Below are 20,733 nucleotides of genomic sequence, written 5' to 3'. Positions count from 1 at the left end.
TCTCTCTCTCTCTCTCTCTCTCTCTCTCTCTCTCTCCCCCTCCCTCCCTCCCTCCCTCTCTAAATAAATAAATAAACCACTTAGAGTCAAGCCGATGAAAAAAATGAAAAGCTAGGGACTTCTGTTTGCTACCCTGCTTTCTATCCCTCGCTTCCTCAAGACCTAGGATGAAGGACTGCCCTTCCCCTGGTTTGGTCCCCCTGCCTTTTTCCAGGATCTGTAGGCATAAATCTTGTGACTTAACTTCCTTTTGTGTGAGTGTATTGAAACTGCGCCTTCCATCAAAACGGCCCTGTGGTTTTCACCTCCCCAAGGAAGAGCTTGGATGCTGAGGGAGCTCCCTGCCGACCCCAAATGGGTAGCTTGTGCCCCCTCAGGCCGCAAATCATAATCTGTATATTCTTAATCTAACACACCAGCTACCAGCCTCCCAGCACAAAGAACCCACTCATGGTTGTTTCTGCAGGGGAGCCTGCCCTGATTGGGCCATAACCCAGAGCCCAGAGCAGCAAGATTCCACAGAGGGAACGGTCTGTCAGTTGTCAGACACTTAGAAGGACGAAAGTGTTGTATTTTAACACCTAGAGAATGTGATTAGCGCTATTACCAATGAATCTGCACTCTAGGGGCAGGGAAGTACCCGGTGAAGTGATGAAGTTTCTAATCAGGAATAGTAGAGGGAAAGTTAGTTATCATTTGAAAGACTAACTAGAAATCTCCTTTCCTAAGCCTGTCTCAGCAAGTACCTACCTAAACAGCTAGACCAGAGAGTCCATTAGTTAGCATAAGGAGTCCTGGGGGTGTTTTGCATGGGTAAGAGTGGGGGTGGACAAGTTATGTAGACTAACTAGAGAAGTCGAGGTGTTGTTCGTCTGCTCTTGCACAAAGTGGGTATGAGATTTTTGTGCACCCAGCAAGTGGGTATTTAAGGCCTAGGACTCGGTCCTGTTCTGTGCTCTGCCACTTAAGGAAGGACCTGAGGATTTTGTCACCTGATTGGACCAGAAGGTAGTTGAATCCGGCTTCAAGAATCGTGTTGCATCTGACTCCAGCAAACCTTTCGACTAAGACTTGTTCAAGGACCTAAAGGAGAGAGAGTTGGAATTGCCCCGAGTTTACAACATGTTGTGTAACTATTTTGTGCCTCTTGTTGTTGTAATGTGCCACACCCGTAGAGGAGTTCTGTGGGAGGGGACCCAGTTTTCCCTACCTTTGGTCGTTGGAATCTACTGGTATCTCCCCATGAAAATGGGACTGTGGTGAATGGCCACCACATTGGGTCAGTTGACAATGGAGGGAATGAGAACCTGAAAGGGAGTCTTTGGATGTTTCTCTTGGGGACAGAGAGCGGCCACAAAGTTCCTATATCCGTTTGTTCCCTAAGTGCTGTTGTTTAGGTCTTCAGTCGTGATCAGGGACTGCTTCATCCATCAGTGTGGAAGGAAATGTCCTGAAGGATGTGAGAATTAAAATGTGTGCAGAGAACAGAGCTGAGAGGACAGACAACTTCTGTAACTAGCGTGCCTAGAAAGAGTGCGACCCACCCGAAAGAGCATACATATTATCGAGATGATTCCATTAGCTATTTCTTTCAGCATCAAAAGGGGAGTTTACCTTCATTGGACTTAGTATGTACCAGCAGCTATGCTAATTGCTTTATGTGGATTATTTTATGTAATCTTCATAACCCCTCCATGAGGGTAGGAAGTATTACTCATACTTGACAGATGAGGAAATTAAGGCATAAAGTTTCCAGGGCCTCACAGTGACTAAGAAGCAGAGCCGGGATTCAATTTAGGAAATCCGATTCCTCAGCCTGTTCCCCGAAGCTCCACTTAGTTTATAAGCGTGGTATTGCATAGGATCTTTTTTGTTTGCACCTTCCTCCTGTGTTCTCAGAGTTCAAGAGCCTTAAAGTCTTTACAGTCTGATGGAAAAGAAAAAAAAAATGTTTATTTCAGGAACCTCTCCCTCTAAAAGGTGTGGAGATTTTCCCATCAAGCCAGGAGGACACCTATGTTTTCCTCCCAGGGTCCCTAGAACCCTTGGGACATCACCATTTTGAAACTCTATAAAGAGAGGTGTGGAAATGTGGTTTGATTGAGCAAATGTCTAGGTGTCCCCCACCCCTTTCCACCATGTGAGAGTTTAGGACCACTTTGGCTTCTTCTAGTCTGGAGTTAAGCTTTGGGCCAGGCAAGATCTACATTGATGATGCGCAGGGGTGGGGGGTGGAAATTCAGCATCAATTGTGTTCTCCTTGTCATCCAGCATTTTTTCTATTACCTTTTGAGTTGTCTTCCACAGGGCAAGGTGCCCAACTGTTCCCAGGGGAAAAGAAATTGAAATCCTGAGTTGTCTGCACAGCATCCATGCCCGGAGAGAAATGCCGACAGCATGAACTTTAAAAGCCTGTTCTAAAAGTGCATCACTGGAAAGCCTTTCCAATATAATCACTTTTAAACCCCATGGTAGTCATGGCTGCAGGATAGTTATGTCAAACCTGAAGGCAAACCTGAGCGAAGTGGCAGGTAGAGGAAATAGACCGCTTTCATTACTAGATCAGGAAACCTCGTCTAAACTATTGGGGCTTTAGGAAAAACCAGACCCATTGTTCTATTGCTTTCTTCAGCTTCACTTTGTCCTGCTGCCAAAATTCCTAAGAAATGGTCAGGAATGAGGGCGAGGGGAAATAAAATTAAATAATGAAAAACACAGACAAGACTCTAACGTGTGCGTCTTTGGCTGTGCCATTTTCCACAGTGATCAGACTTTGAGTCCGTTTTTAGCTCTTTCCGCAAGTGTCCCAGCGGTGGAAGGGTGGGTCCGTGTGTGGCCGACAGGCAGGTGGGAGCGTGCGCCCCAGCAGGTGTGCTGACCCCACTACAGCGGTGGGGAGGTGAATCAGAAGACCGGAGTCTCAGGTCCCGCAGGAGATCGGGATGAGGCATTGCTCTGCGCCCATAGCCTGGCCCTGGTCTGGGGCCACTGGGTCACCAGGGCTGGGGAGTTTCTGGAAGCCCCGGTGTGGCGTAGCCAAGCTCTGTGGTCATTGTCCTAGGTCTGATCTATCTCAGAGGATTCCTTTCCTTGGAAATATCTGGGGATTTCTCCAGCTTTTATTTCCCACGTACTTGGGCAATTGGCTGCCACCTCCTTTCTATTTTCCCTTGTTCCTCCTCACCACAGCCCCTAGGCCCCGGCTGAAGAGATTAGTAAACACAGAATTCAGATCTGCCTCCCTTGCATGCTCGCTGTTAGAACCTTGCTCAACTAATTACAAACTAATTACATAGCCTCCTTTTCTGTAAAAGGGACTTGTGCGCTTATCTCAAAGGGCTGTTAGGAAGATGAGAGGAGATGGTGCTTAGAAGCACCCTGCCCCCGGCCTGGGGCCGCACACATCAAGCACCTTACTTTTCTCCCTGGAACACTCTGCCCAGGTCTGCAGGGGAAACCAGACTTAACAAGTAACAAACACAGGGAGAATGTAAAGGTTCTAGGAGTTCGGAGTGTAGAAGGGATAATTATTCATGGACCATGTTCTGTGCCTCTTTCTTTTTTCTTTTTTTCTTTTTTTAAAGATTTTATTTATTTATTTGACAGAGAGACACAGCAAGAGCAGGAACACAAGCAGGGGGAGTGGGAGAGGGAGAAGCAGGCTTCCCGCTGAGCAGGGAGCCGGATGTGGGACTCGATCCCAGGACCCTGGGATCATGACCTGAGCCGAAGGCAGATGCTTAATGACTGAGCCACCCAGGTGCCCTCTGTGCCTCTTTCTGAAATGCTGTCCAACGCATCTCCCCGTGCTTGTATCCAGTTCACTGGTTTCTTCCTGGGCTGGTTATTAGAACAGACCCCGTCGGCTTGGTACTGTTTCTGGGCATGCCTGTCCAGAACTGGACTCCTGCTTTGCTCTCCTGTATTATGTCTTCATATTTTGATGCTTGGACCTCTTGGGGCCTTGCTGATCCTGAAGGAACCACCCTCCGCAGGGTTAGCCAGTCCTGGAGAATACAGGGCTCACACCTTTCAGATACAACCCAACCAATCCAGAGCCCACACCCTAAGCTCCTCCTTTCTCGGGCTCTCACCCTCCGAGCTACTGTCCCACTACCCTGGTGACCCCCCAGGCCAGATGCTGGACAACGGGAGGGACGACATCTCTGTCCCAAGATCCGCTGGAATTGTTCACACCAGCCAGTGTACCCTGCCTTTCCTGTTCCTACCTGTAGAAACCACAAGAAATGTGACTGCTCGGAATTCTGGGAAAGCTGTACTAAAAATGTGACATAATTTGGTTATAGCCTCATATTGGGTAGTGGGCCACGAGCTCCCTTTTCCTGCCTCTAGGAACCTAACAAAGACCTTAAATCACAGTGTTCAACATATGGTACAATTAAGCTGGAGTTTGGGCAGGTGGGGATGATCACCTGCTTTTTTCCATAGGGAACAGGTGTAATTATGACAATTAGCAAAAAATGCCCTTGGCCAACTATTTCCTGGGCTTTGCTACTGCAACCTAGAGTATCTTCCTGAGCACGTTACCAGATTAAAACCGAACGATGTGATTGGCCCTGTTAGCGCCTTCAGAGTTAGGCTCTCTCGGGAAGACAAGGTGTGTCGGAAGCCAGACTGTCAGCCTGGTGCTCGCCTGCTCCTCAGGAATGGCAGAAAGGAGAATGGAGAGCTTGAAAAAGTTGCTCAGTGCACTCTCTTCTCTCCTAATTTCAGTTTTGTGAAGCAGGGCCTCATAGGGGATCTTGGCTTGCAAGAATTATTCAGAGGCTGCTGTGAAAGAAGACATTGCAGGGATATGTCTTTTAAAAAAAGATGGAGAGGGGCGTCTGTGCCACAGTCGGTCAAGCATCCGACTCTTGGTTTCGGCTCAGGTCATGATCTCAGGGTGGTGAGATCGAGCCCCGCATCGGGCTCTGCGCTCAGTGCAGAGTCGGCTTGGGTTTCTCTCTCCCTCTCCATCTGCTCCTCCCGCTCATGCTCCCTCCCTCTCCCTCTCCCTCTCTCTCTCTCAAATAAGTAAATAAATCTTTAAAAATTAATGAAAATAAATTTTAAAAGACGGAGAAACAGTATTTATTTGGGGCATAGAATGAATAAGTACACGTATTAGAGTTGGAGGAAATTGGTAATGCTTCGGAAAGAAAGCATCCGTAATAGGAGTTCCTGAGTTGGCCAAACTCCTTACCTAAAGTCTAAAATGAGAAAAATGAAATATTTTTGGTTGGGTCCTTTGGGACAGCTAGTAACAGGTAGACTACAATGAAAAACTGCCTATCGAGTCAGAATCATCAGAACAAAAGGAGTTGCTTATATGTGAAAAGAGTCTATGTCGACTCCGGAAGGCCGAGAGGAAAACTACGGTGGTGTTGCCAGCACAAGAAACAAAAACCGTACCCACATAAAAATGAGCCCAGGTGGAAGGGAGGGGGTAAGAGAACCGTCAGGGCGGGGGGCCAGTCCTCCCCGCAAGTCTTTGTACTGCATGCTTGTGCCAGAAAGTGAGCACTGTTGTGCAGACACCACCCAGGAACTGGGTGTGTGAACTCCTAGGATGGCCTCTTCTGGGAGCTGGGAGCTTCTGAGTGCCTTCGAGAATTTGCTTTTAGGTTTCTGCTAATGAGCCTTCTTCTGAACTGGACATTCGTGTAGCATGCAAGGCTACCCGGAGGCCCGGGGGATCACGAGATCCGCCGTGTTACACTCTCACCAGGGACCCGGACACCTAACCTGCCTTTGACCTGATGTTAACCAATAGTGAAGAATTGGAAACACCCTAGGGCGCCTGGGTGGCTCAGTTGGTTGAGCGACTGCCTTCGGCTCAGGTCATGATCCTGGAGTCCCGGGATCGAGTCCCACATTGGGCTCCCTGCTCGGCGGGGAGTCTGCTTCTCCCTCTGACCCTCTTCCCTCTCGTGCTCTCTCTCTCTCATTCTCTCTCTCTCAAATAAATAAATAAAAAAAATCTTTAAAAAAAAAAAAAAAGAATTGGAAACACCCTAAGTGTCCACCAGTCGGGGGAGATGGTTAGAGAGGCTAGGGCGCTAGCATAGTGGAGAATGTGCATTTAAAGAACAGGTCAGTCTTCACGGTTCGACACGGAGCCATCTCCAGAACATACTCTTCAAAGAAATCTTAGCAAGTGCAGAGCGGCAATACATGTGGTATACTGTTTGTGACAAAACCAAAATAAAACCGTGTTTTTCTGGAAGCATTGATGTACATATCTGAATCCTCAGAAAAGTTTCAGGACCTTTTGGCTACAAATTCCTAACAGTAATGCCCCCTGGGGAGAACTGGGATCGAACCAAGGGATGGGTGGCCAGGGAAGGAGATTTCTCCTGCGATGGTGTTCTTTGAAAGTTCCTCCGTGAAATGTATTTAGGCATTGGGTAACTGATCATTTTTACTTTTGCCTGATATTTACATTATAAGTTCTCTCTGTATGTATATTCTACATTCTTTGGAATATAACCAGTCCCGCCTTATTTGACTGGTGTCCCTGTAATGATATGTTTGTCCACAAACAGGGATTGCAAATGGAATTATCAACCTGTAAGTTTAACAGTCGAACAGGAAGGTAAGAATTTTATTGGACCTTCTGTTGTGCTGATATCTCTGATCTTAGTTACTGCCGCAGAGACTCCACTTTCTAGGGTCACCTCCGATTTGTTATGATTTTGTGCTTTTCTCTCATAACTGGAGGACACTGTTCTCTTTTTCTCCCTTGATGACCCTGACGTTCACCACAGTGGTTCCTCCGTGTCGTTTCTAAACCGGAATTCCAGGACATGGGGCTCGCCTGGCTTGTGCTCACGTTCTCTGGCCCTTGGTTAGGTTTTCTGCAGACCTGCCCCCGATACCTGCAGCAATACGCAGGCTCTGCATTCCCCTGCCATCACTGTGTGACACCGTGTCGTCCTTTGTCCACCCTGATCACTGTTCCCCCCGCGCCTGTCCTCTCCTGAGTCTCATGTCCTGGGCAGCTCCGTGGAGCCACCAGAAGGACATGGTGCCCTCCTCCAGTGATCGCCAACGCTGCCTCTTGGCTATGTGCCCTTGAGAAAGAAGGTCAGGACTTGAGTTGACTTTAGAAGCAAGCGGTGGCTGCTTTTATTGGGTATTTTGAGCTCACCTACATCCTTTCCAGAACCTCTCGGCCTCCTCAGACTGACGGATGTGCAGCACAGGTGCCCCTTGCCCAAGTCACCCTCTCTGGTTGTCCTTTCTCAGTACTGCCATTGTGCAAGATGCTCCCGTCTATGACATTTAGGCCATTTGCTAGGATCCTCTAGTTTTTAACTGCGGGGTGTTAATGGGGCACATCACTCAGAATGGCCGCGCTAAGGTAAAGAATCCTAGCAGTGTCCTAACTAGGAAGTCCATTGCCATCCCCGTGCGCCGCCGCCCGGGATGTTAACAAGAAACCATCCACGATGGAGCAGAAGCAACAAGAAGTGTTTGAAAAGTACTATTCAGTCTCTTCAGACTCCCCTTGAGTCTTCTCTTCCTGGTAAACAACTTCCGTTGTAAGCAAAGTAAGAGAAGCCAGACGTTCCCTGCCCTGTCGATGACCGGGATGAAAGGGATGAACCGATTTACCCACGTGTGAGTCTTTGAAAAGTACTGCGGTAAAACAAGGAACGTGAAGACCTGTTGTGTGTGAGGTGTCCAGAAGCTAACCACGTACTGAAACCGTGGAACAAAAATTTACTGCAAGTAAAAGATACAATGAAAGTAACAAAGTCAGTGTGACCAGAAGCCTGTTCGTTGCCAGACAGTGAATTTGTGGCCCTCCCAGACTTGAAGTCACAACCCCAGCGTTCTCGCTCCTGTGGATTGGATGGCACCGCAGTTGGGGAGCCTGGAGAGCCTCACAGGAGAGGAGGGCATGGTTTCCTCCCCATCAGGGGCTCACAGCAGGAGAGGGATAACAAGTAAGTGAAAGCCCAGGATTGCAAATTAAAGTCTGTTTTATAGGAGAGGAAACATTGTAATTTCATTTCGGTATCTCTACTGGCATTGACTTCAGAGGTTGAGATTCTTTTGTAGATGGTTTTTAATCAGGTATCAAGCTAACTTAATGGGAAGCGTATATGTTGTACTAGATCATACTAAATAATGTAAATAAATGACAGTATGTATTATATGTGCAGGATCACAACAAGAAGTGTAGCAATAAACTGCACCTCTCTCAAAAACATCTGATACGTGGGAAGAAGTTGCCGGTCGGTGACTTGCTCTAATGATCTGAATAGGAGCCCACAAAGGTTCTCTGTCTTGGACTTCGTTCAGGAGGACTTAAAAACCAGAAAAACCGGAAGGCCCCGATCCAGCATGGCATAGCCCCAGATTGGAGGTTAGCTAGCATCACATCAGGGCTGTTGTAGTTAGAGTAGCCACCTGGGAAGCCATAGTTCCTAGGACACTATCCTTAGAACGACCCCTCCCCCCCATGATGCATGTACTCCTACAGTGTCCCCACATTATATGACTAGCCTTAGAAAAATGTAAAGAACACCAAATAGGAAAGGTTTGTTAATATTTTGCTCTCTTCTTCATGGTTTGTAATGGATTTTAATAGAAGATTTTAAAATAAGAGCTTTGCTTTGTGATTCATCCGGGGGTTCAATTGACTGAACTTGAGTAAATTATTCACCACTTCATTAAAATTCAGTAGCACTGAAGGGTTCCATCTGATGCATTCAGGGCTGTCTATTGGCAAAAGAATTGCTGTGCGCCCTGCATAGAGGCTAGTTTTCCCAGTATGGCCCGCACCGGAAGTGTAGACAATAATAATGGAATGTAAATTTAAACACTTTATTTTCCATTAACCAAAATTATCTATGTAACCTGAGGAGGAGAAACAGGCTTTTGGTGAGTGATCTACACGTTGGTGATTCTAAATCTCTTAGTGGGAACATATTCCTGGCATAAAAATGCATTACTGCAGCGGGGAGGCTTAGAGTCTCGTCACGATTATCGCTAATGCTCGGAGATAACGTTTTAGTCAGTGACGCGTCAGTTCACACACTCATGGAAAGAGCTGTTGTCATTTGAGAGTAGAAATTACATCCTAAAATATTTTAAAACTAGACATTTGTTTACTTTTTTTTCCTACTAGATCCGAAATCCTGTAATTTATTGGAACAGATGGCACAGAAGAGGTGGGCCACAGGAAATCGGTGTGTTCTGCTTTTAAGAAAAGATATTTTAGGGCGCCTGGGTGGCTCAGATGGTTAAGCGTCTGCCTTCAGCTCGGGTCATGATCCCGGGGTCCTGGGATCGAGTCCCACATCAGGCTCCCTGCTCCTTGGGAGCCTGCTTCTCCCTCTGCTTCTCTCTCTCTCTCTCTCTCTGTCTCTCATGAATAAATAAATAAAATCTTTAAAAAAAAAAAAAAAAAGATAATTTATAAAAATACTACCAAAAAGCATAATAAAGTCATGGACTTACAGGCTTTTTCGAGTCCGGCTGGTTCAACTCCTCTCCAAAATTCCTGCCATGGTGGAAGGCCTCCCTGGCGTCCCTGGTTGAGCCCTGTGGTCTCCCAGTACTTTGACACCAAATTCACGATCGCTTTCCAGTGGCTTTGTTACAGTCAAGTGAAATGTCCTTTCCAGAGATCTCTGACCACGAGAACATCCCTCCTGATGCCTCGCCTCTCCCCTGGCTCCGGCGACGTGGCTGCTTTACTTGGGCCTCACGGGTCAAGAGCCGAATTTCTCCTGCTTCCTTCTGTGGCGAGAGCATCATTGGCCCTGCCGTCCGCCTCCTTCCTGTTCTCTGGATGCTCCGACTTGCCCACTTCCCTCACAGCCGTGCCCAGAAGCCGGCACAGCATGCTAGGAACAGCTGCTCAGAACAACCGTTCCTCACCCTTTTGAGAATCTAAGATTCCAGAATCTCGTCCCAGAAAAAGGCACGTGGGGACGTACACGCTGCAAACAATCTTGGCAGATTTCTGGGACTCCCTGTAGCTGGTTCATCACCCGAGGGCCTCCCCCGACTGTTGTGTGGACACTGTGCATGGGAACCCCCGGGGAAGCTTTTACTGACCACCCGTCCCTGGGCCTTACCCCATGAACTGCCGTAAAGCCAAGAATCTAGGGATCCTAAGCGGAAGGGTTTTCAGGGTTGTTTCTTTTTAAGGAGGAGGCTGTGTTGTAGAAATCAGGTTTCAATTGTAATCATGTATGTGAGGCTTCTTCAGGATCCAGTTTCACACACACACACACACACACACAAATGCATCTTGTTGGCTTTTTCCTGAACTGACTTGTTGGGGCATGTTAGGCCTTTCGGGATGGAGTGCTACACACACACAAATGCATCTTGTTGGCTTTTTCCTGAACTGACTTGTTGGGGCATGTTAGGCCTTTCGGGATGGAGTGCTCGTGAAACTTTAAAAACCGTACGCAGAGCCTCAGCCGCCTGGCTTTCCCTCTTGCTGGTACTTGTTGGACAAAGAGTCTGTCGAATGGCTTAATTTGGGAGTGACTCAAACCTAGTGGAAAGTCAGAGAGACATATGTTCGGACCATTGGGGCCTCAAGTGTTTTTTTAATGTTTGCTTGGGGGGAACTTACCGCATCTTGGAGCCTTGGGAAATGACAAGGGGGAAAGAAGTTAACGGTTTCTGAATATGCCATTTTAGCCAGGTAGCTGAGCAAATAAAAGGAATCTCAATCCTGTGGCTTGGTGTGCCTTAATCTCCCTTTTTCTTCTTTTGCAATGTCTGTATCTTCCTTGAGTCTCCTTCGCCTGCCCACAGTTCGGCCGCCCCCATCAGAACTTTCCACAAACGGTTTGTTCCGGACGCAAGTGCAGACTGGTGTTTGGTACTGACGAGGACCCCTGCAGGGGAGTGGAGGGCGACAGGACATCAGCCTGGGGAAGAGGTGTCCTCTGATGCGCTTGCCCGGCTGGTCTCAGCGAGCGACACCAGCCCCTTCGCACGCAGAGTTTCTATTTCAGCCTGACGGTGAATTCAAAACCAGTCCCTGATGCGTGGGAAAGATCTGGTCCGGTTTCATCAAGGGCGGTCACATCCTCTGTGGAATTTCGTTGCCGGAAATTTTCTGATCGCGCCTTTAAAGTATCAGACCCGAGGCCGGACTCTTTGCCTAGGTTGAGGGGGGCAGGGGTGGGTAGCAGGCAGCCATGTGTTTACAGATGTACACTCTGCCCCGCTCTTCCTCCTTACCTCAGTTTACCTCCTCCTCCGTGCAGGTTATGGCCACACCGTGCCCCTGTCAGACGGAGGAAAGGCCTTCTGCATCATCTACTCGGTCATCGGCATTCCATTCACCCTCCTGTTCCTGACGGCCGTGGTCCAGCGTGTCACCATCCATGTCACCCGAAGGCCTATCCTCTACTTCCACGTGCGCTGGGGCTTCTCCAAGCAGGTGGTGGCCATCGTCCACGCCGTTCTCCTCGGCTTCGTCACCGTGTCCTGCTTCTTCTTCATCCCGGCAGCCGTGTTCTCCATCCTGGAGGATGACTGGAACTTCCTCGAGTCCTTCTATTTTTGCTTCATTTCCCTGAGCACCATCGGCCTAGGGGATTACGTTCCTGGAGAAGGCTACAACCAGAAGTTCAGAGAGCTCTATAAGATTGGGATCACGTGTGAGTACTGGGGCTCCCGGACCCCACCCGCTTTGGCCTCTCTTGCTGTTCCGTGCCCCACTTTGCCTCCCAGTGAATAGTGTCATTCATAAAAACCCTGATGGATACATTTTCAGGCTCTTTATGCAAAAATCTCACTGCTGAGACTTAATTTTTCCAGGTACCTTAAAACTGCTGATCAGTTTCTTACTAACAACTAATGATCGATTTCTTACTAATAACGTAATAGGCATTATAAATTACAGTGTAAAAACGCACCACATAGAACATACTGGATTACCAACTCTTAATTAAAAAAATTTTTGCTGTTTTTATTAACTATATTAAGTTCCAGAAAACTAGGGCTCGGATGTAGCCTCTTACTATCAGTCATGTTCTTTAATTTGCCAGGAAAATCTTAAAAGAGTTGCTTACCTCGTTTGTCCATCTGGTTCTTTTTCAGAGAAGTCAGAATATATGTGAACGCTTTTTGGAATTTTGTGTGTGGACAGTAGGCATTCAAATCCAGATGGCTTGTGGTTTATAATTTTTAAACAATTTTTTTTGAATTGGATATGGCTATGGAGAACTTAGAAATCTGTTTTCAAGAAACTCTTAGTTTTTGCATCATCATACATACACATTTTTCATTTCTGCCATCTCGAGAATTTTTCAAGATTTGGCTCATGTCATGTTTCCTAGGAGATCATAGTAGATACTCAGACAGTCAGATGCTGTGTCCTGGCCCTGTCTTGTTGTCTTAACCTGACAACGTGCTTAGTTGAATTATGTATATTTTAACATTTCCATTAAACCAGGGGCTCACCCAGGACAGAGGCCTCAGTCATAAACCCCAGTGCTTCAAACAGTGCCCAGCTGTCATACAAGTTCCAGAAATGTTTACCAAATAGTTGCAAGCGCGAGCTCCTATTTCCTCCAGTTACCATAATTCTCTGAAATGTCCACAGAATATTTCAGCCCTGGCTCTACCGTAATCTAACCAGGCCTCTGTTGTTGACTGTTTCGATTGCTTCCAATTTGGGGACGTTATAAACAACACTGTAGTTGTATTTGTATATGTTTATACTTTTTCTACTTGGGTATCTTTCCAAGAAGTGGGATTGCTGGCCCAAAGTGAATATGCCTTTCTTGTGACACACAGAACATACAGACCCTGCGCTTTCCAAACGGCGTTCTGGGCTTACACTCTCACCACAATGATCTGAGCATAACGGTTTCAGCCCTCACGGGATGGTGTGGGCCAGTAGCCTAAGGGGTGTTTTTGTTGCAGATTTGGTAGCTCCGATCAACATTATCTCAACTTTTTTTTTTTTCATGTATTAGGTAAACTATTACCTCCTTATTTTAATTTAGTTTTTTAGGACTTCGAGAAGTTGAATGTTTCTGCGATTGTGTTTTCTAGTTTTATTTGTCTCTTGTGTTCACTGTCGTCTCGTAAATTCTGCCCAACTGTCGAACTCCCTCAATTTTTCATATAATGCTAAATCCTTGTAGATCATCTTAACACTTGTTACAGTGTGAACCAGCTTTTTTTAGGTGGTCTACATAGCGTATATGCTGAACGGAGCAAATGAGTATCCCCAAAGTGTATTAGATTATGAATAGGTTAAAATCCCACAGCTTTTGCCTGAAACCCCATGGATATTTTTGTCAGCGTTCAAGGGCTCGACTAAACACTGGATAAAGGAAAAGAAAGGGAATTGTCAACTAGTCCAACAGTGTCGTTGCTATTTCTTTAAGATTTATTTATCTGTCTTAGCGCACGCACCCGTGCACAAGCCTGAGTCAGGGGGAGGGAGAGAGAATCCCAAGCAGACCCCCACTGAGCATGGAGCTGATGTGGGGCTCAATCTCAGCACCCTGAGATCGTGACCTGAGCTGAAATCAAGAGTCAGACGCTTAACTGCCTGAGCCACCCAAGCACCCCTGTTACTGCTGTTTCAGAAATATACCGTGTTATCATCAAAACTTAATAGTCAAATTCTAAAGATGCTAGAACCATGTCTCTCTGCATTCTTGAGATAATCAGCCTTCTTGTTCCTATTATGCTGCTCATTCTAGCTGGTTCACTTATTTTCTGAAAATCCTCTGCAAGCATTTTGCCACTGGGCCATGAAATTGGGATTTTTCTTATTTTTAGTTTTCATTTTCACTACCCTGTTCCTTTCCATGATGAATCTTTTATTTCCCGGAAACTGATTTTAAATGTGTTGGAACTGACTTAAAATCACCACCACTGTCTCATCACTGAATTCAAGGAATAGCGTGTGACCTGAATCCACCCGTTATCTTATATTTCGGAGTAAGAAGCTGGTAGAATTAATCAGTGAATGGTCCACGTGCCCCCCAAATGACTGTCCCATCATGGACAGCTTAGCGTGCAGTTGGATCCCGGTCAAGTGCGAATCGCCACACAAAGACCAGTTTCACGTCAGCATCCATTCTTAGAGGGATTTTTATCTAGCTTAAACTGTAATTTCTACTGTTATACTTCTTACTCTTTAGTGGAAAAACTGATAACAGTATTGAGTCCTTAAGAAGGTGTCAAGCTCTGTTCTGAGCGCTCATGACAATCGAAAACTCTTGGGACATGTCACTGTTTTTTGTTTTTTTTTTTTAAAGCTTTTATTTACTTAATCGAGATAGAGAGAGGGCGTGAGAGAGTGAGCATGAGCTGGGAGAGCAGAGGGAGAGGGAGAAGCAGACTCCCCGCTGAGCAGGGAGCCCTATGCGGGGCTCGATCCCAGGACCCCAGGATTATGACCCAAGCCGAAGGCAGACGCTTCACCGACTGAGCCACCCAGGCGCCCCGACATGTCACTGGCTTTTTGAGAGCCGCTGATTATTGAAGCAGAGGTGGAGAGCCCTCTCCCTGCGGGTCACTCTTGGGGAACGGTGAATGCAGGATGGTATTTTCTCTTGATGATGCCACGTCAGCCCCAGCTTTTTCTTGTTTTCTCAGAAATTACACCCTGATTTGGAATAATCCGAGGTTGTAGAAAGTTAAGTCATTCTTCATTTTTCTCTGGGTAGTCCCTTTTGGAGCCACGGCCCTCAGAACGTTCCCAGAAATTCAGAAAGTGGCAGGGAATTGGTTCATCAGCACCCTCTTGTATCTCCACTGGAATCATCCGTGACTCGATCCCACTGAGACGTTGTCTTTCTTCTCACTCAGGTTACCTCCTACTTGGCCTCATTGCCATGTTGGTGGTTCTGGAAACCTTCTGTGAGCTCCACGAGCTGAAAAAATTCAGAAAAATGTTCTACGTGAAGAAGGACAAAGACGAAGATCACGTCCACATCATAGAGCACGACCAGCTGTCCTTCTCATCCATCGCCGACCAGGCCGCCGGCCCGAAGGAGGACCGGAAGCAGAACGAGCCTTTTGTGGGCCCGCAGTCCTCAGTCCACCCCGATGCCTCCGCGGGCAACTGAGGGCTTTGCCCCCTTGTCCCCAGAGCACCAGGGTCAGGGCGGGGAGAAAGAGCCTTTGTCTTGTTTATTTGTAGGAGAATGTAGAAGCCAAGATGATCTTTTAACAAATATCTACTGTTTGAAATGTTTACCAAAAAAAAAAAAACCACCACAAAAAAACCCCACAAAATAATGGAACAAAGCAAGCTTTTACTCGGGAGGACTGATATCTGAGGAAATGAGACATGTACCTATAATTCACATGTGACAAAATTACCTAGACTTTACAAATAGATAAGGAATACTTGAAGAAGGGTGCTGCTGGGGGTAGAAGCAGATTTTATACTTTTGATTGGGGACTTTGGGATTTGCATTTAAATCATTTTAGCTGATGGCTAAATAGCAACATTTATATTTAAGGGCCAAAAAAAGTAAAAGAGAGAGGCATAGAGATGTGTTTTATAAATAAGTTTATGTGTACCTGTTTGCATGTGCCCATCCCAAATCATTATTTTTGTAGACTCTAACTTAAACCTACTATTTATAATGAATAGGCAACCATTAACTGTGTACATACAAGTATAAATATGTTTATATCTTGTACATATGGTTTAGTCACCAGATCTTAGCATCCTTCTTAACCCAAGATTGTAGATATTTTTCCTTTTGATTTCTCTTTGTACTAAAGAATTGAAGAATTGCTACAATAAAATAAGGGAAATAATACACTTAAGAGTGAGTTACTATGGTATTCTGCTACAGGAAATGTTTCTACCTTTTGTAAGAGTATGATATCAGGTGTCACAAATGTTTGTAAGCCTTTCTCTGGAAGGGAACAGCTAATGGAGAACACAGTTTGTAAAAGAAGTTATTTTGTTTTGCATTTTGCAAGTGCATTGTGATTTGTAGTCACCTGGTCTACACAGCCCAGGACGTGAACCGAGAAACCCCGAATGAACAGATTCTGTCAAATTAATCGGAGGGTTTTTAAATTTACAAGCTGAAATCAATAAAAGTCATAGCTGGTTGCAATCCTATGCGTTAATGTATCAAGAAAAGCCTTCCTCCATGTAGACACTATGTATGTGCTCCTTTATAGAAACCGCACTTAAATGGTGTACACAGGACACTATTTGGGGAGTTTTAGAAGAGAAAATGAAAAAGACCCTGCGTGATCACTGAGCCTTGGGGAGCTCGCTCAGAAACATCTCCGTGACGTGCTGCCCTGAGCACACCATTCCCAGCTCTGTCCTGCTGGCTGTTGGCCCTCTGTAAGCAGGGCCCTTCTTTATTGGAGGAGACCCCATCTGGCCTCAGAGCAACAAAACCATCAGAAGGAAGTCCCTCAGCTCCGGAGCCTCCGAGCCACTCCAGAGCTCCTGTGATGCCATCCCAGTAGACAACCCCCCCCTTCCCAGTGTTGGATTCCAGACGTGTTCTGTTCCTCTGGGTCTGGGTGATGCTGCCTTGCAGGCACATTTCTCTGTGCATCCCACGCTGACTGTAGGCAGCGGTCGGTGATCGGTTAAAGAATGGAATAGAGACTCTTTAGCAGATAGGGACATGCATCAAGGACACAATTGGGTCTGGAAAGTTCGCAGGGACCACGCACTTGGGATGGTGCCAGGGTGTTGCAGGATAAAAACCACGGAAACAGTGGGTTTTTCGCAGGGAGAGTGTCTGTACCCTGTGCAGGGAGAGAGGACAGATGTCCCACCGGTGGGTGACTCGTCTGAGCGAGGAGTGCAAAACACTGAGAAGGAGAAGGAGCAGAAAGGGAAGACTCTGAATCAGGATGTCATCACGTTGTGCAAGTGTCCAGTTAATTTGCAAAGCGTAATTTTATGAATCTGCAGAGAAGGCCCTAACCCTTAATGCCCTTCAAAAATGGGAGCAAGTTTTGCCTCCCGTGCCCTGTGGGATGCAAAACGTAAGGCAGAGAGTATCTTACCCGCGCTTGTTCTTTGTCGTCAGCCGATGGGCAGATGCTGTCCTGAGGTCCTGAAGGAGGAGCCAGCTGTCAGAGAACAGAAGCAGGACCTGCTGGGGCAGGACGAGCTGAGGGCAGCAAGGAGATGACCTTGGAACCTTCTAGTTGAAGGTGAGTGAGGGTGAAGTTGGAGGTGGGGGTGAATACTATTCGGAGTGATGAGTCGAGTATAAGCCCAACGATCCAACTCGTGGGCAAGAGTGTCCTAGATTGAGTTCTTAAGGATCCAGTAGAATGCCCTCAGGATCGAGAAGCAGCAGAAGCCCTTGTCTTTCAAGGAAAAGACTCCTGTGTGTGAATATTTAAAGTCACATGTGTCCAGCAGGTATGTTGAATTTGGAGCAGCAGATAAACTCAGTGTGAGCAGAGAACAGTGTTGGTGGAGGGAGAGTTCTCGCCCTCCCAGCAGTCCAAGGCACTGCAGAGCAAGGGCTAGGAGCCGTCTGCAAAAGAAGCTAAAACAGGAAATAGAACAGATGAAGTTGGGCCCAGATGGCTCCATTTATGAGACTAGTCCCGGCAGTAATCACGCCCCGCAAGAGGTTTAAAAAAAAAAAAGCGGTTTGTTCAAAAGTCGAAGAGGAAGATTTGTGGGTGGGAAAAGGGGATGTTTTCTGAACAGATATATATGGTGTAACTTAAGGCAAAAATGGGAATGATTCGATTAGGAAGACGGGGTTGCTTTTCTTACCTGAAGAATAGTCATGCCCACACTCTACAAAACACAGCCTTCTGTGCTTTTCGGAAGATGGACAGGGAGATATTTACAAATCTGGCGAAATAAATGAAATGTTCAATGCAAAGCTTTTTTAATCCTTTAAAGTTAGCAGTAGTACATCTCCTTAAAAGCAGCGGGTATTTGCTTGAATTAAGAGTTCCTTTTAAGTTGGCACGAGCCTGCACTGGAAGGAGACCGTAAGATCCTCTGTCTCTTACTCAGAATGCGGTAAGCAGAACTTCCTGACTGTGTGGCATATGATACATGCATTTTGTGATTCATTGTCAAAGCCTCCGTGCCCAGGAGAGCCGCGATAAATACTGCTATCCTCCATTCGGGAAGGCAGTCCTGGGATGGAGTTTCCGAAGTGTGTACACACTCAACCAGATGATTCCTCAGCAAATTTAGAAACAAAACTGCCTTACAGTGCTGAACCTGAAATCATACAGGACTTACCACGTATCTGCCCAGTACAATTTCCAGTCTGTCTCTTTAATACATTTAAAGTTTTCCCCGTAGTGGTGTGTTATTTTCCGAGAGTTCTACTTGATGAAAATTTGGTACATGCAAACCTTTTGTGTGAAGGCAAAACGGGATTGTTTGCTGAAGACAATTTTCCAAACATTTCACTTATCTAAGAGGTGTTGTCAGGCAAACTCAGCTTTCAAAAACACAGTAAGGAGCCCAGAAGTAAGTAAAGACATTTTTAAGTATTTTTGCAGCCTGGCAGTGAAACGCATTTAATAAGAAGTAAGCCCCTTCCTTGCTCCCCTCACTTAGATTTGCACATGGTTCTAATAAAATGACTGCTCTGGTTTCCAACCCACCGACAATAAAGGGGAGCAGTGTGACCCAATAGTTCTCACATTTTGAGTGGGCGCACTTCTCATCATTTTTAGGTGGCAAACTATTAAAAGTCTTGGCGCAAATTGGCAGTACCCGCTGTGTAATCATTTGGGCAGACTCAAGTCAGCCCCGTATCTCTGTTGCCCTAAAACTGTCCACGGTTCCTGCACCATCCACCTCGGTCTCTGGTGCCACTCAGAGTCTGGGGACAGTTTGCTGCCTGACCACCCTTTTGTATACTTAAAAAAAATGGTCAAACACTCCAGAAACATGACAACTTCTCCCTTACGGCAAGTTTTTCCATTCTGAGCAGAACGGCAGGGCACACTCAGGCCAGCACGATTGTAAAAGTATGAATACTTACTTGGGAAAATGGGTTTTCCACATTGGTAAAACTTTGCCCAGCCGTCTGTGTGTGGTTTGTGGGTCCGAGTGCCCTGTGCCACCCGCTTTGAGAAACTGCTAGCAAGTGCACTGAGGGGAGCCTAACATGAAAGGCAGACTCAGACTCAGAAGAAAAGAACTGCCTTCTACAGCCCTCCCAGCGGGGACAAACCGCCCCCAGGACAGCACACATTTTTTTGTTTTTTTATTTTTTATTTTTTATTTTTTTGTTTTATTTTTGTTTTTTTTTAATATTTTATTTATGAGAAAGAGCTTGAGCGCATGAGTGGGGGAGGAGCAGAGGGAGAGGGAGAAGCAGGCTCCCCGCTGAGCAGGGAGCCCGATGCGGGACTCGATCCCAGGACCCCGGGATCATGACCTGAGCTGAAGGCAGATGTTTAACCGACTGAGCCACCCAGGCGCCTCCAGCACTTTTTCTAAAAAATGTTATTTCAATATTGTGATTTTCATAACAGTGTTAAACTACACTTAATGTACTCTGTTTAAGGAGACAGAGTAAATGAAGATGTATTTCCATATAAAATGATTAAAATTGGGGAGTATCTTTAAAGATTTTATTTTTAAGTAATCTCTACCCTCAACGTGGGGGCTCGAACTCACAGCCCTGAGATGAGTAGTCACATGCTCCACCAACTGAACCAGCCAGGCGTCCCATTCAGAGGCTTGCTTTTTAAATATTTAAAAATATTTTAAATATTTCCATTGTCTGAAAAATTCGCTTAGGCTAAATATCTCATTTTCCAACATGAGGTAGCAAGTTCATGAATGTATAGGCTTGCTCTCATGTACGTGACTGCTAAAATCATCTGTAAGTAAATTAGACATTATTTATTTTTAGTTGGAGAAGTTGAGTTTTGAGGGTTTTTTTTCAACTTCCATTATTTATATATAAATTGTGACCATATGCATGATATATATGATCATGCATATAACTCAGGGATTCATTTCCATTTCTAAGCAATGGCTGGAAATCCAGAGCCCATTGACAGTGAGATATTTAACCTACCAATGAGTCCATAGGTGCTCAGAGACATCAGCATAATTTACCTGAAACTCTTGCACTCCTTTGTTCTTGCTCTGTGTAAACATTGCTTTAAATTGCTGCATTAATGTGGGAGGAGTGCCTTTTTTTATGGGCTCACTTGAATAATGAAAGCCTTCCTCTATGCCCTTGTTACCAACTTGGTACACCACGTGGTGATTGCAGTTTTGAACAATGTGACCTTAACATTGGGACTAAGCTTGTTGCCACCCATTGGGCAGTGACGGAGCCAGATTTTAAAGGTCACTGCATAATTTATGGCACATGACCTAGCGGTGAGAACTCTGTAACGAAGTAAAAATAGTAGAATGTCTTTTTTTTTTTTTAATCATTTTTCCTGGGCAGCTCCCTCTGAATTTTGGGAGCTGAAAAAGAGATCAGGCTGCCCCAGGCACCCCTGTCTTGGGGCAGAGAGCAGCAGAGCCCTGGGCCATGCCAGGTGTTGACTCCACATGTCCCTGTTCATGATGCATTCCTAGGAAGGGGCACTGTCGGGAGAAGGACAAGCCCCGTCCATCAGTCTGCAGGAACCTGGCTGTGCCACCGGGAACATATTTTAGATCATTGTGGAGAGACTTTAAGAAAAGAACCAAATAGGGGCGTTTGGGTGGCTCAGTGGGGATTGAGCCCAGAGTGGGCTGCTCAGCTGGGAGCCTGCTTCTCCCTCTCCCTC

The 20,733-nt window shown here is 46.1% G+C and overlaps 1 protein-coding gene and 1 long non-coding RNA gene across 2 annotated transcripts in view; both read left to right on the top strand.

Annotated features, from left to right (window-relative positions):
• Window positions 1-15,785, top strand: part of KCNK1 (potassium two pore domain channel subfamily K member 1) — a 45,129-nt gene extending 29,344 nt beyond the window's left edge. Inside the window, exons 2-3 of the mRNA XM_025850767.2 lie at window positions 11,250-11,645; window positions 14,821-15,785. Coding sequence (XP_025706552.1) covers window positions 11,250-11,645; window positions 14,821-15,080 — 656 coding nt within the window. The 3' untranslated portion in view covers window positions 15,081-15,785. The remainder of the gene's footprint in view (window positions 1-11,249; window positions 11,646-14,820) is intronic.
• On the top strand, window positions 7,557-9,234 carry LOC141370324 (uncharacterized). The gene is made up of 3 exons (XR_012374251.1): window positions 7,557-7,955; window positions 8,175-8,377; window positions 9,143-9,234. It is a non-coding gene; the product is annotated as an uncharacterized lncRNA (long non-coding RNA).
• Window positions 15,786-20,733: the final 4,948 nt, after the last annotated feature.

Source organism: Callorhinus ursinus, unplaced genomic scaffold (genome assembly GCF_003265705.2).
Source record: "Callorhinus ursinus isolate GAN/ISIS: 27379988/994484 unplaced genomic scaffold, GSC_fseal_2.0 scaffold32, whole genome shotgun sequence".
Lineage (NCBI taxonomy): Eukaryota > Metazoa > Chordata > Mammalia > Carnivora > Otariidae > Callorhinus > Callorhinus ursinus.
Note: the sequence above shows the minus strand (reverse complement) of the source record. Positions and strands in the feature narration are given on the sequence as shown.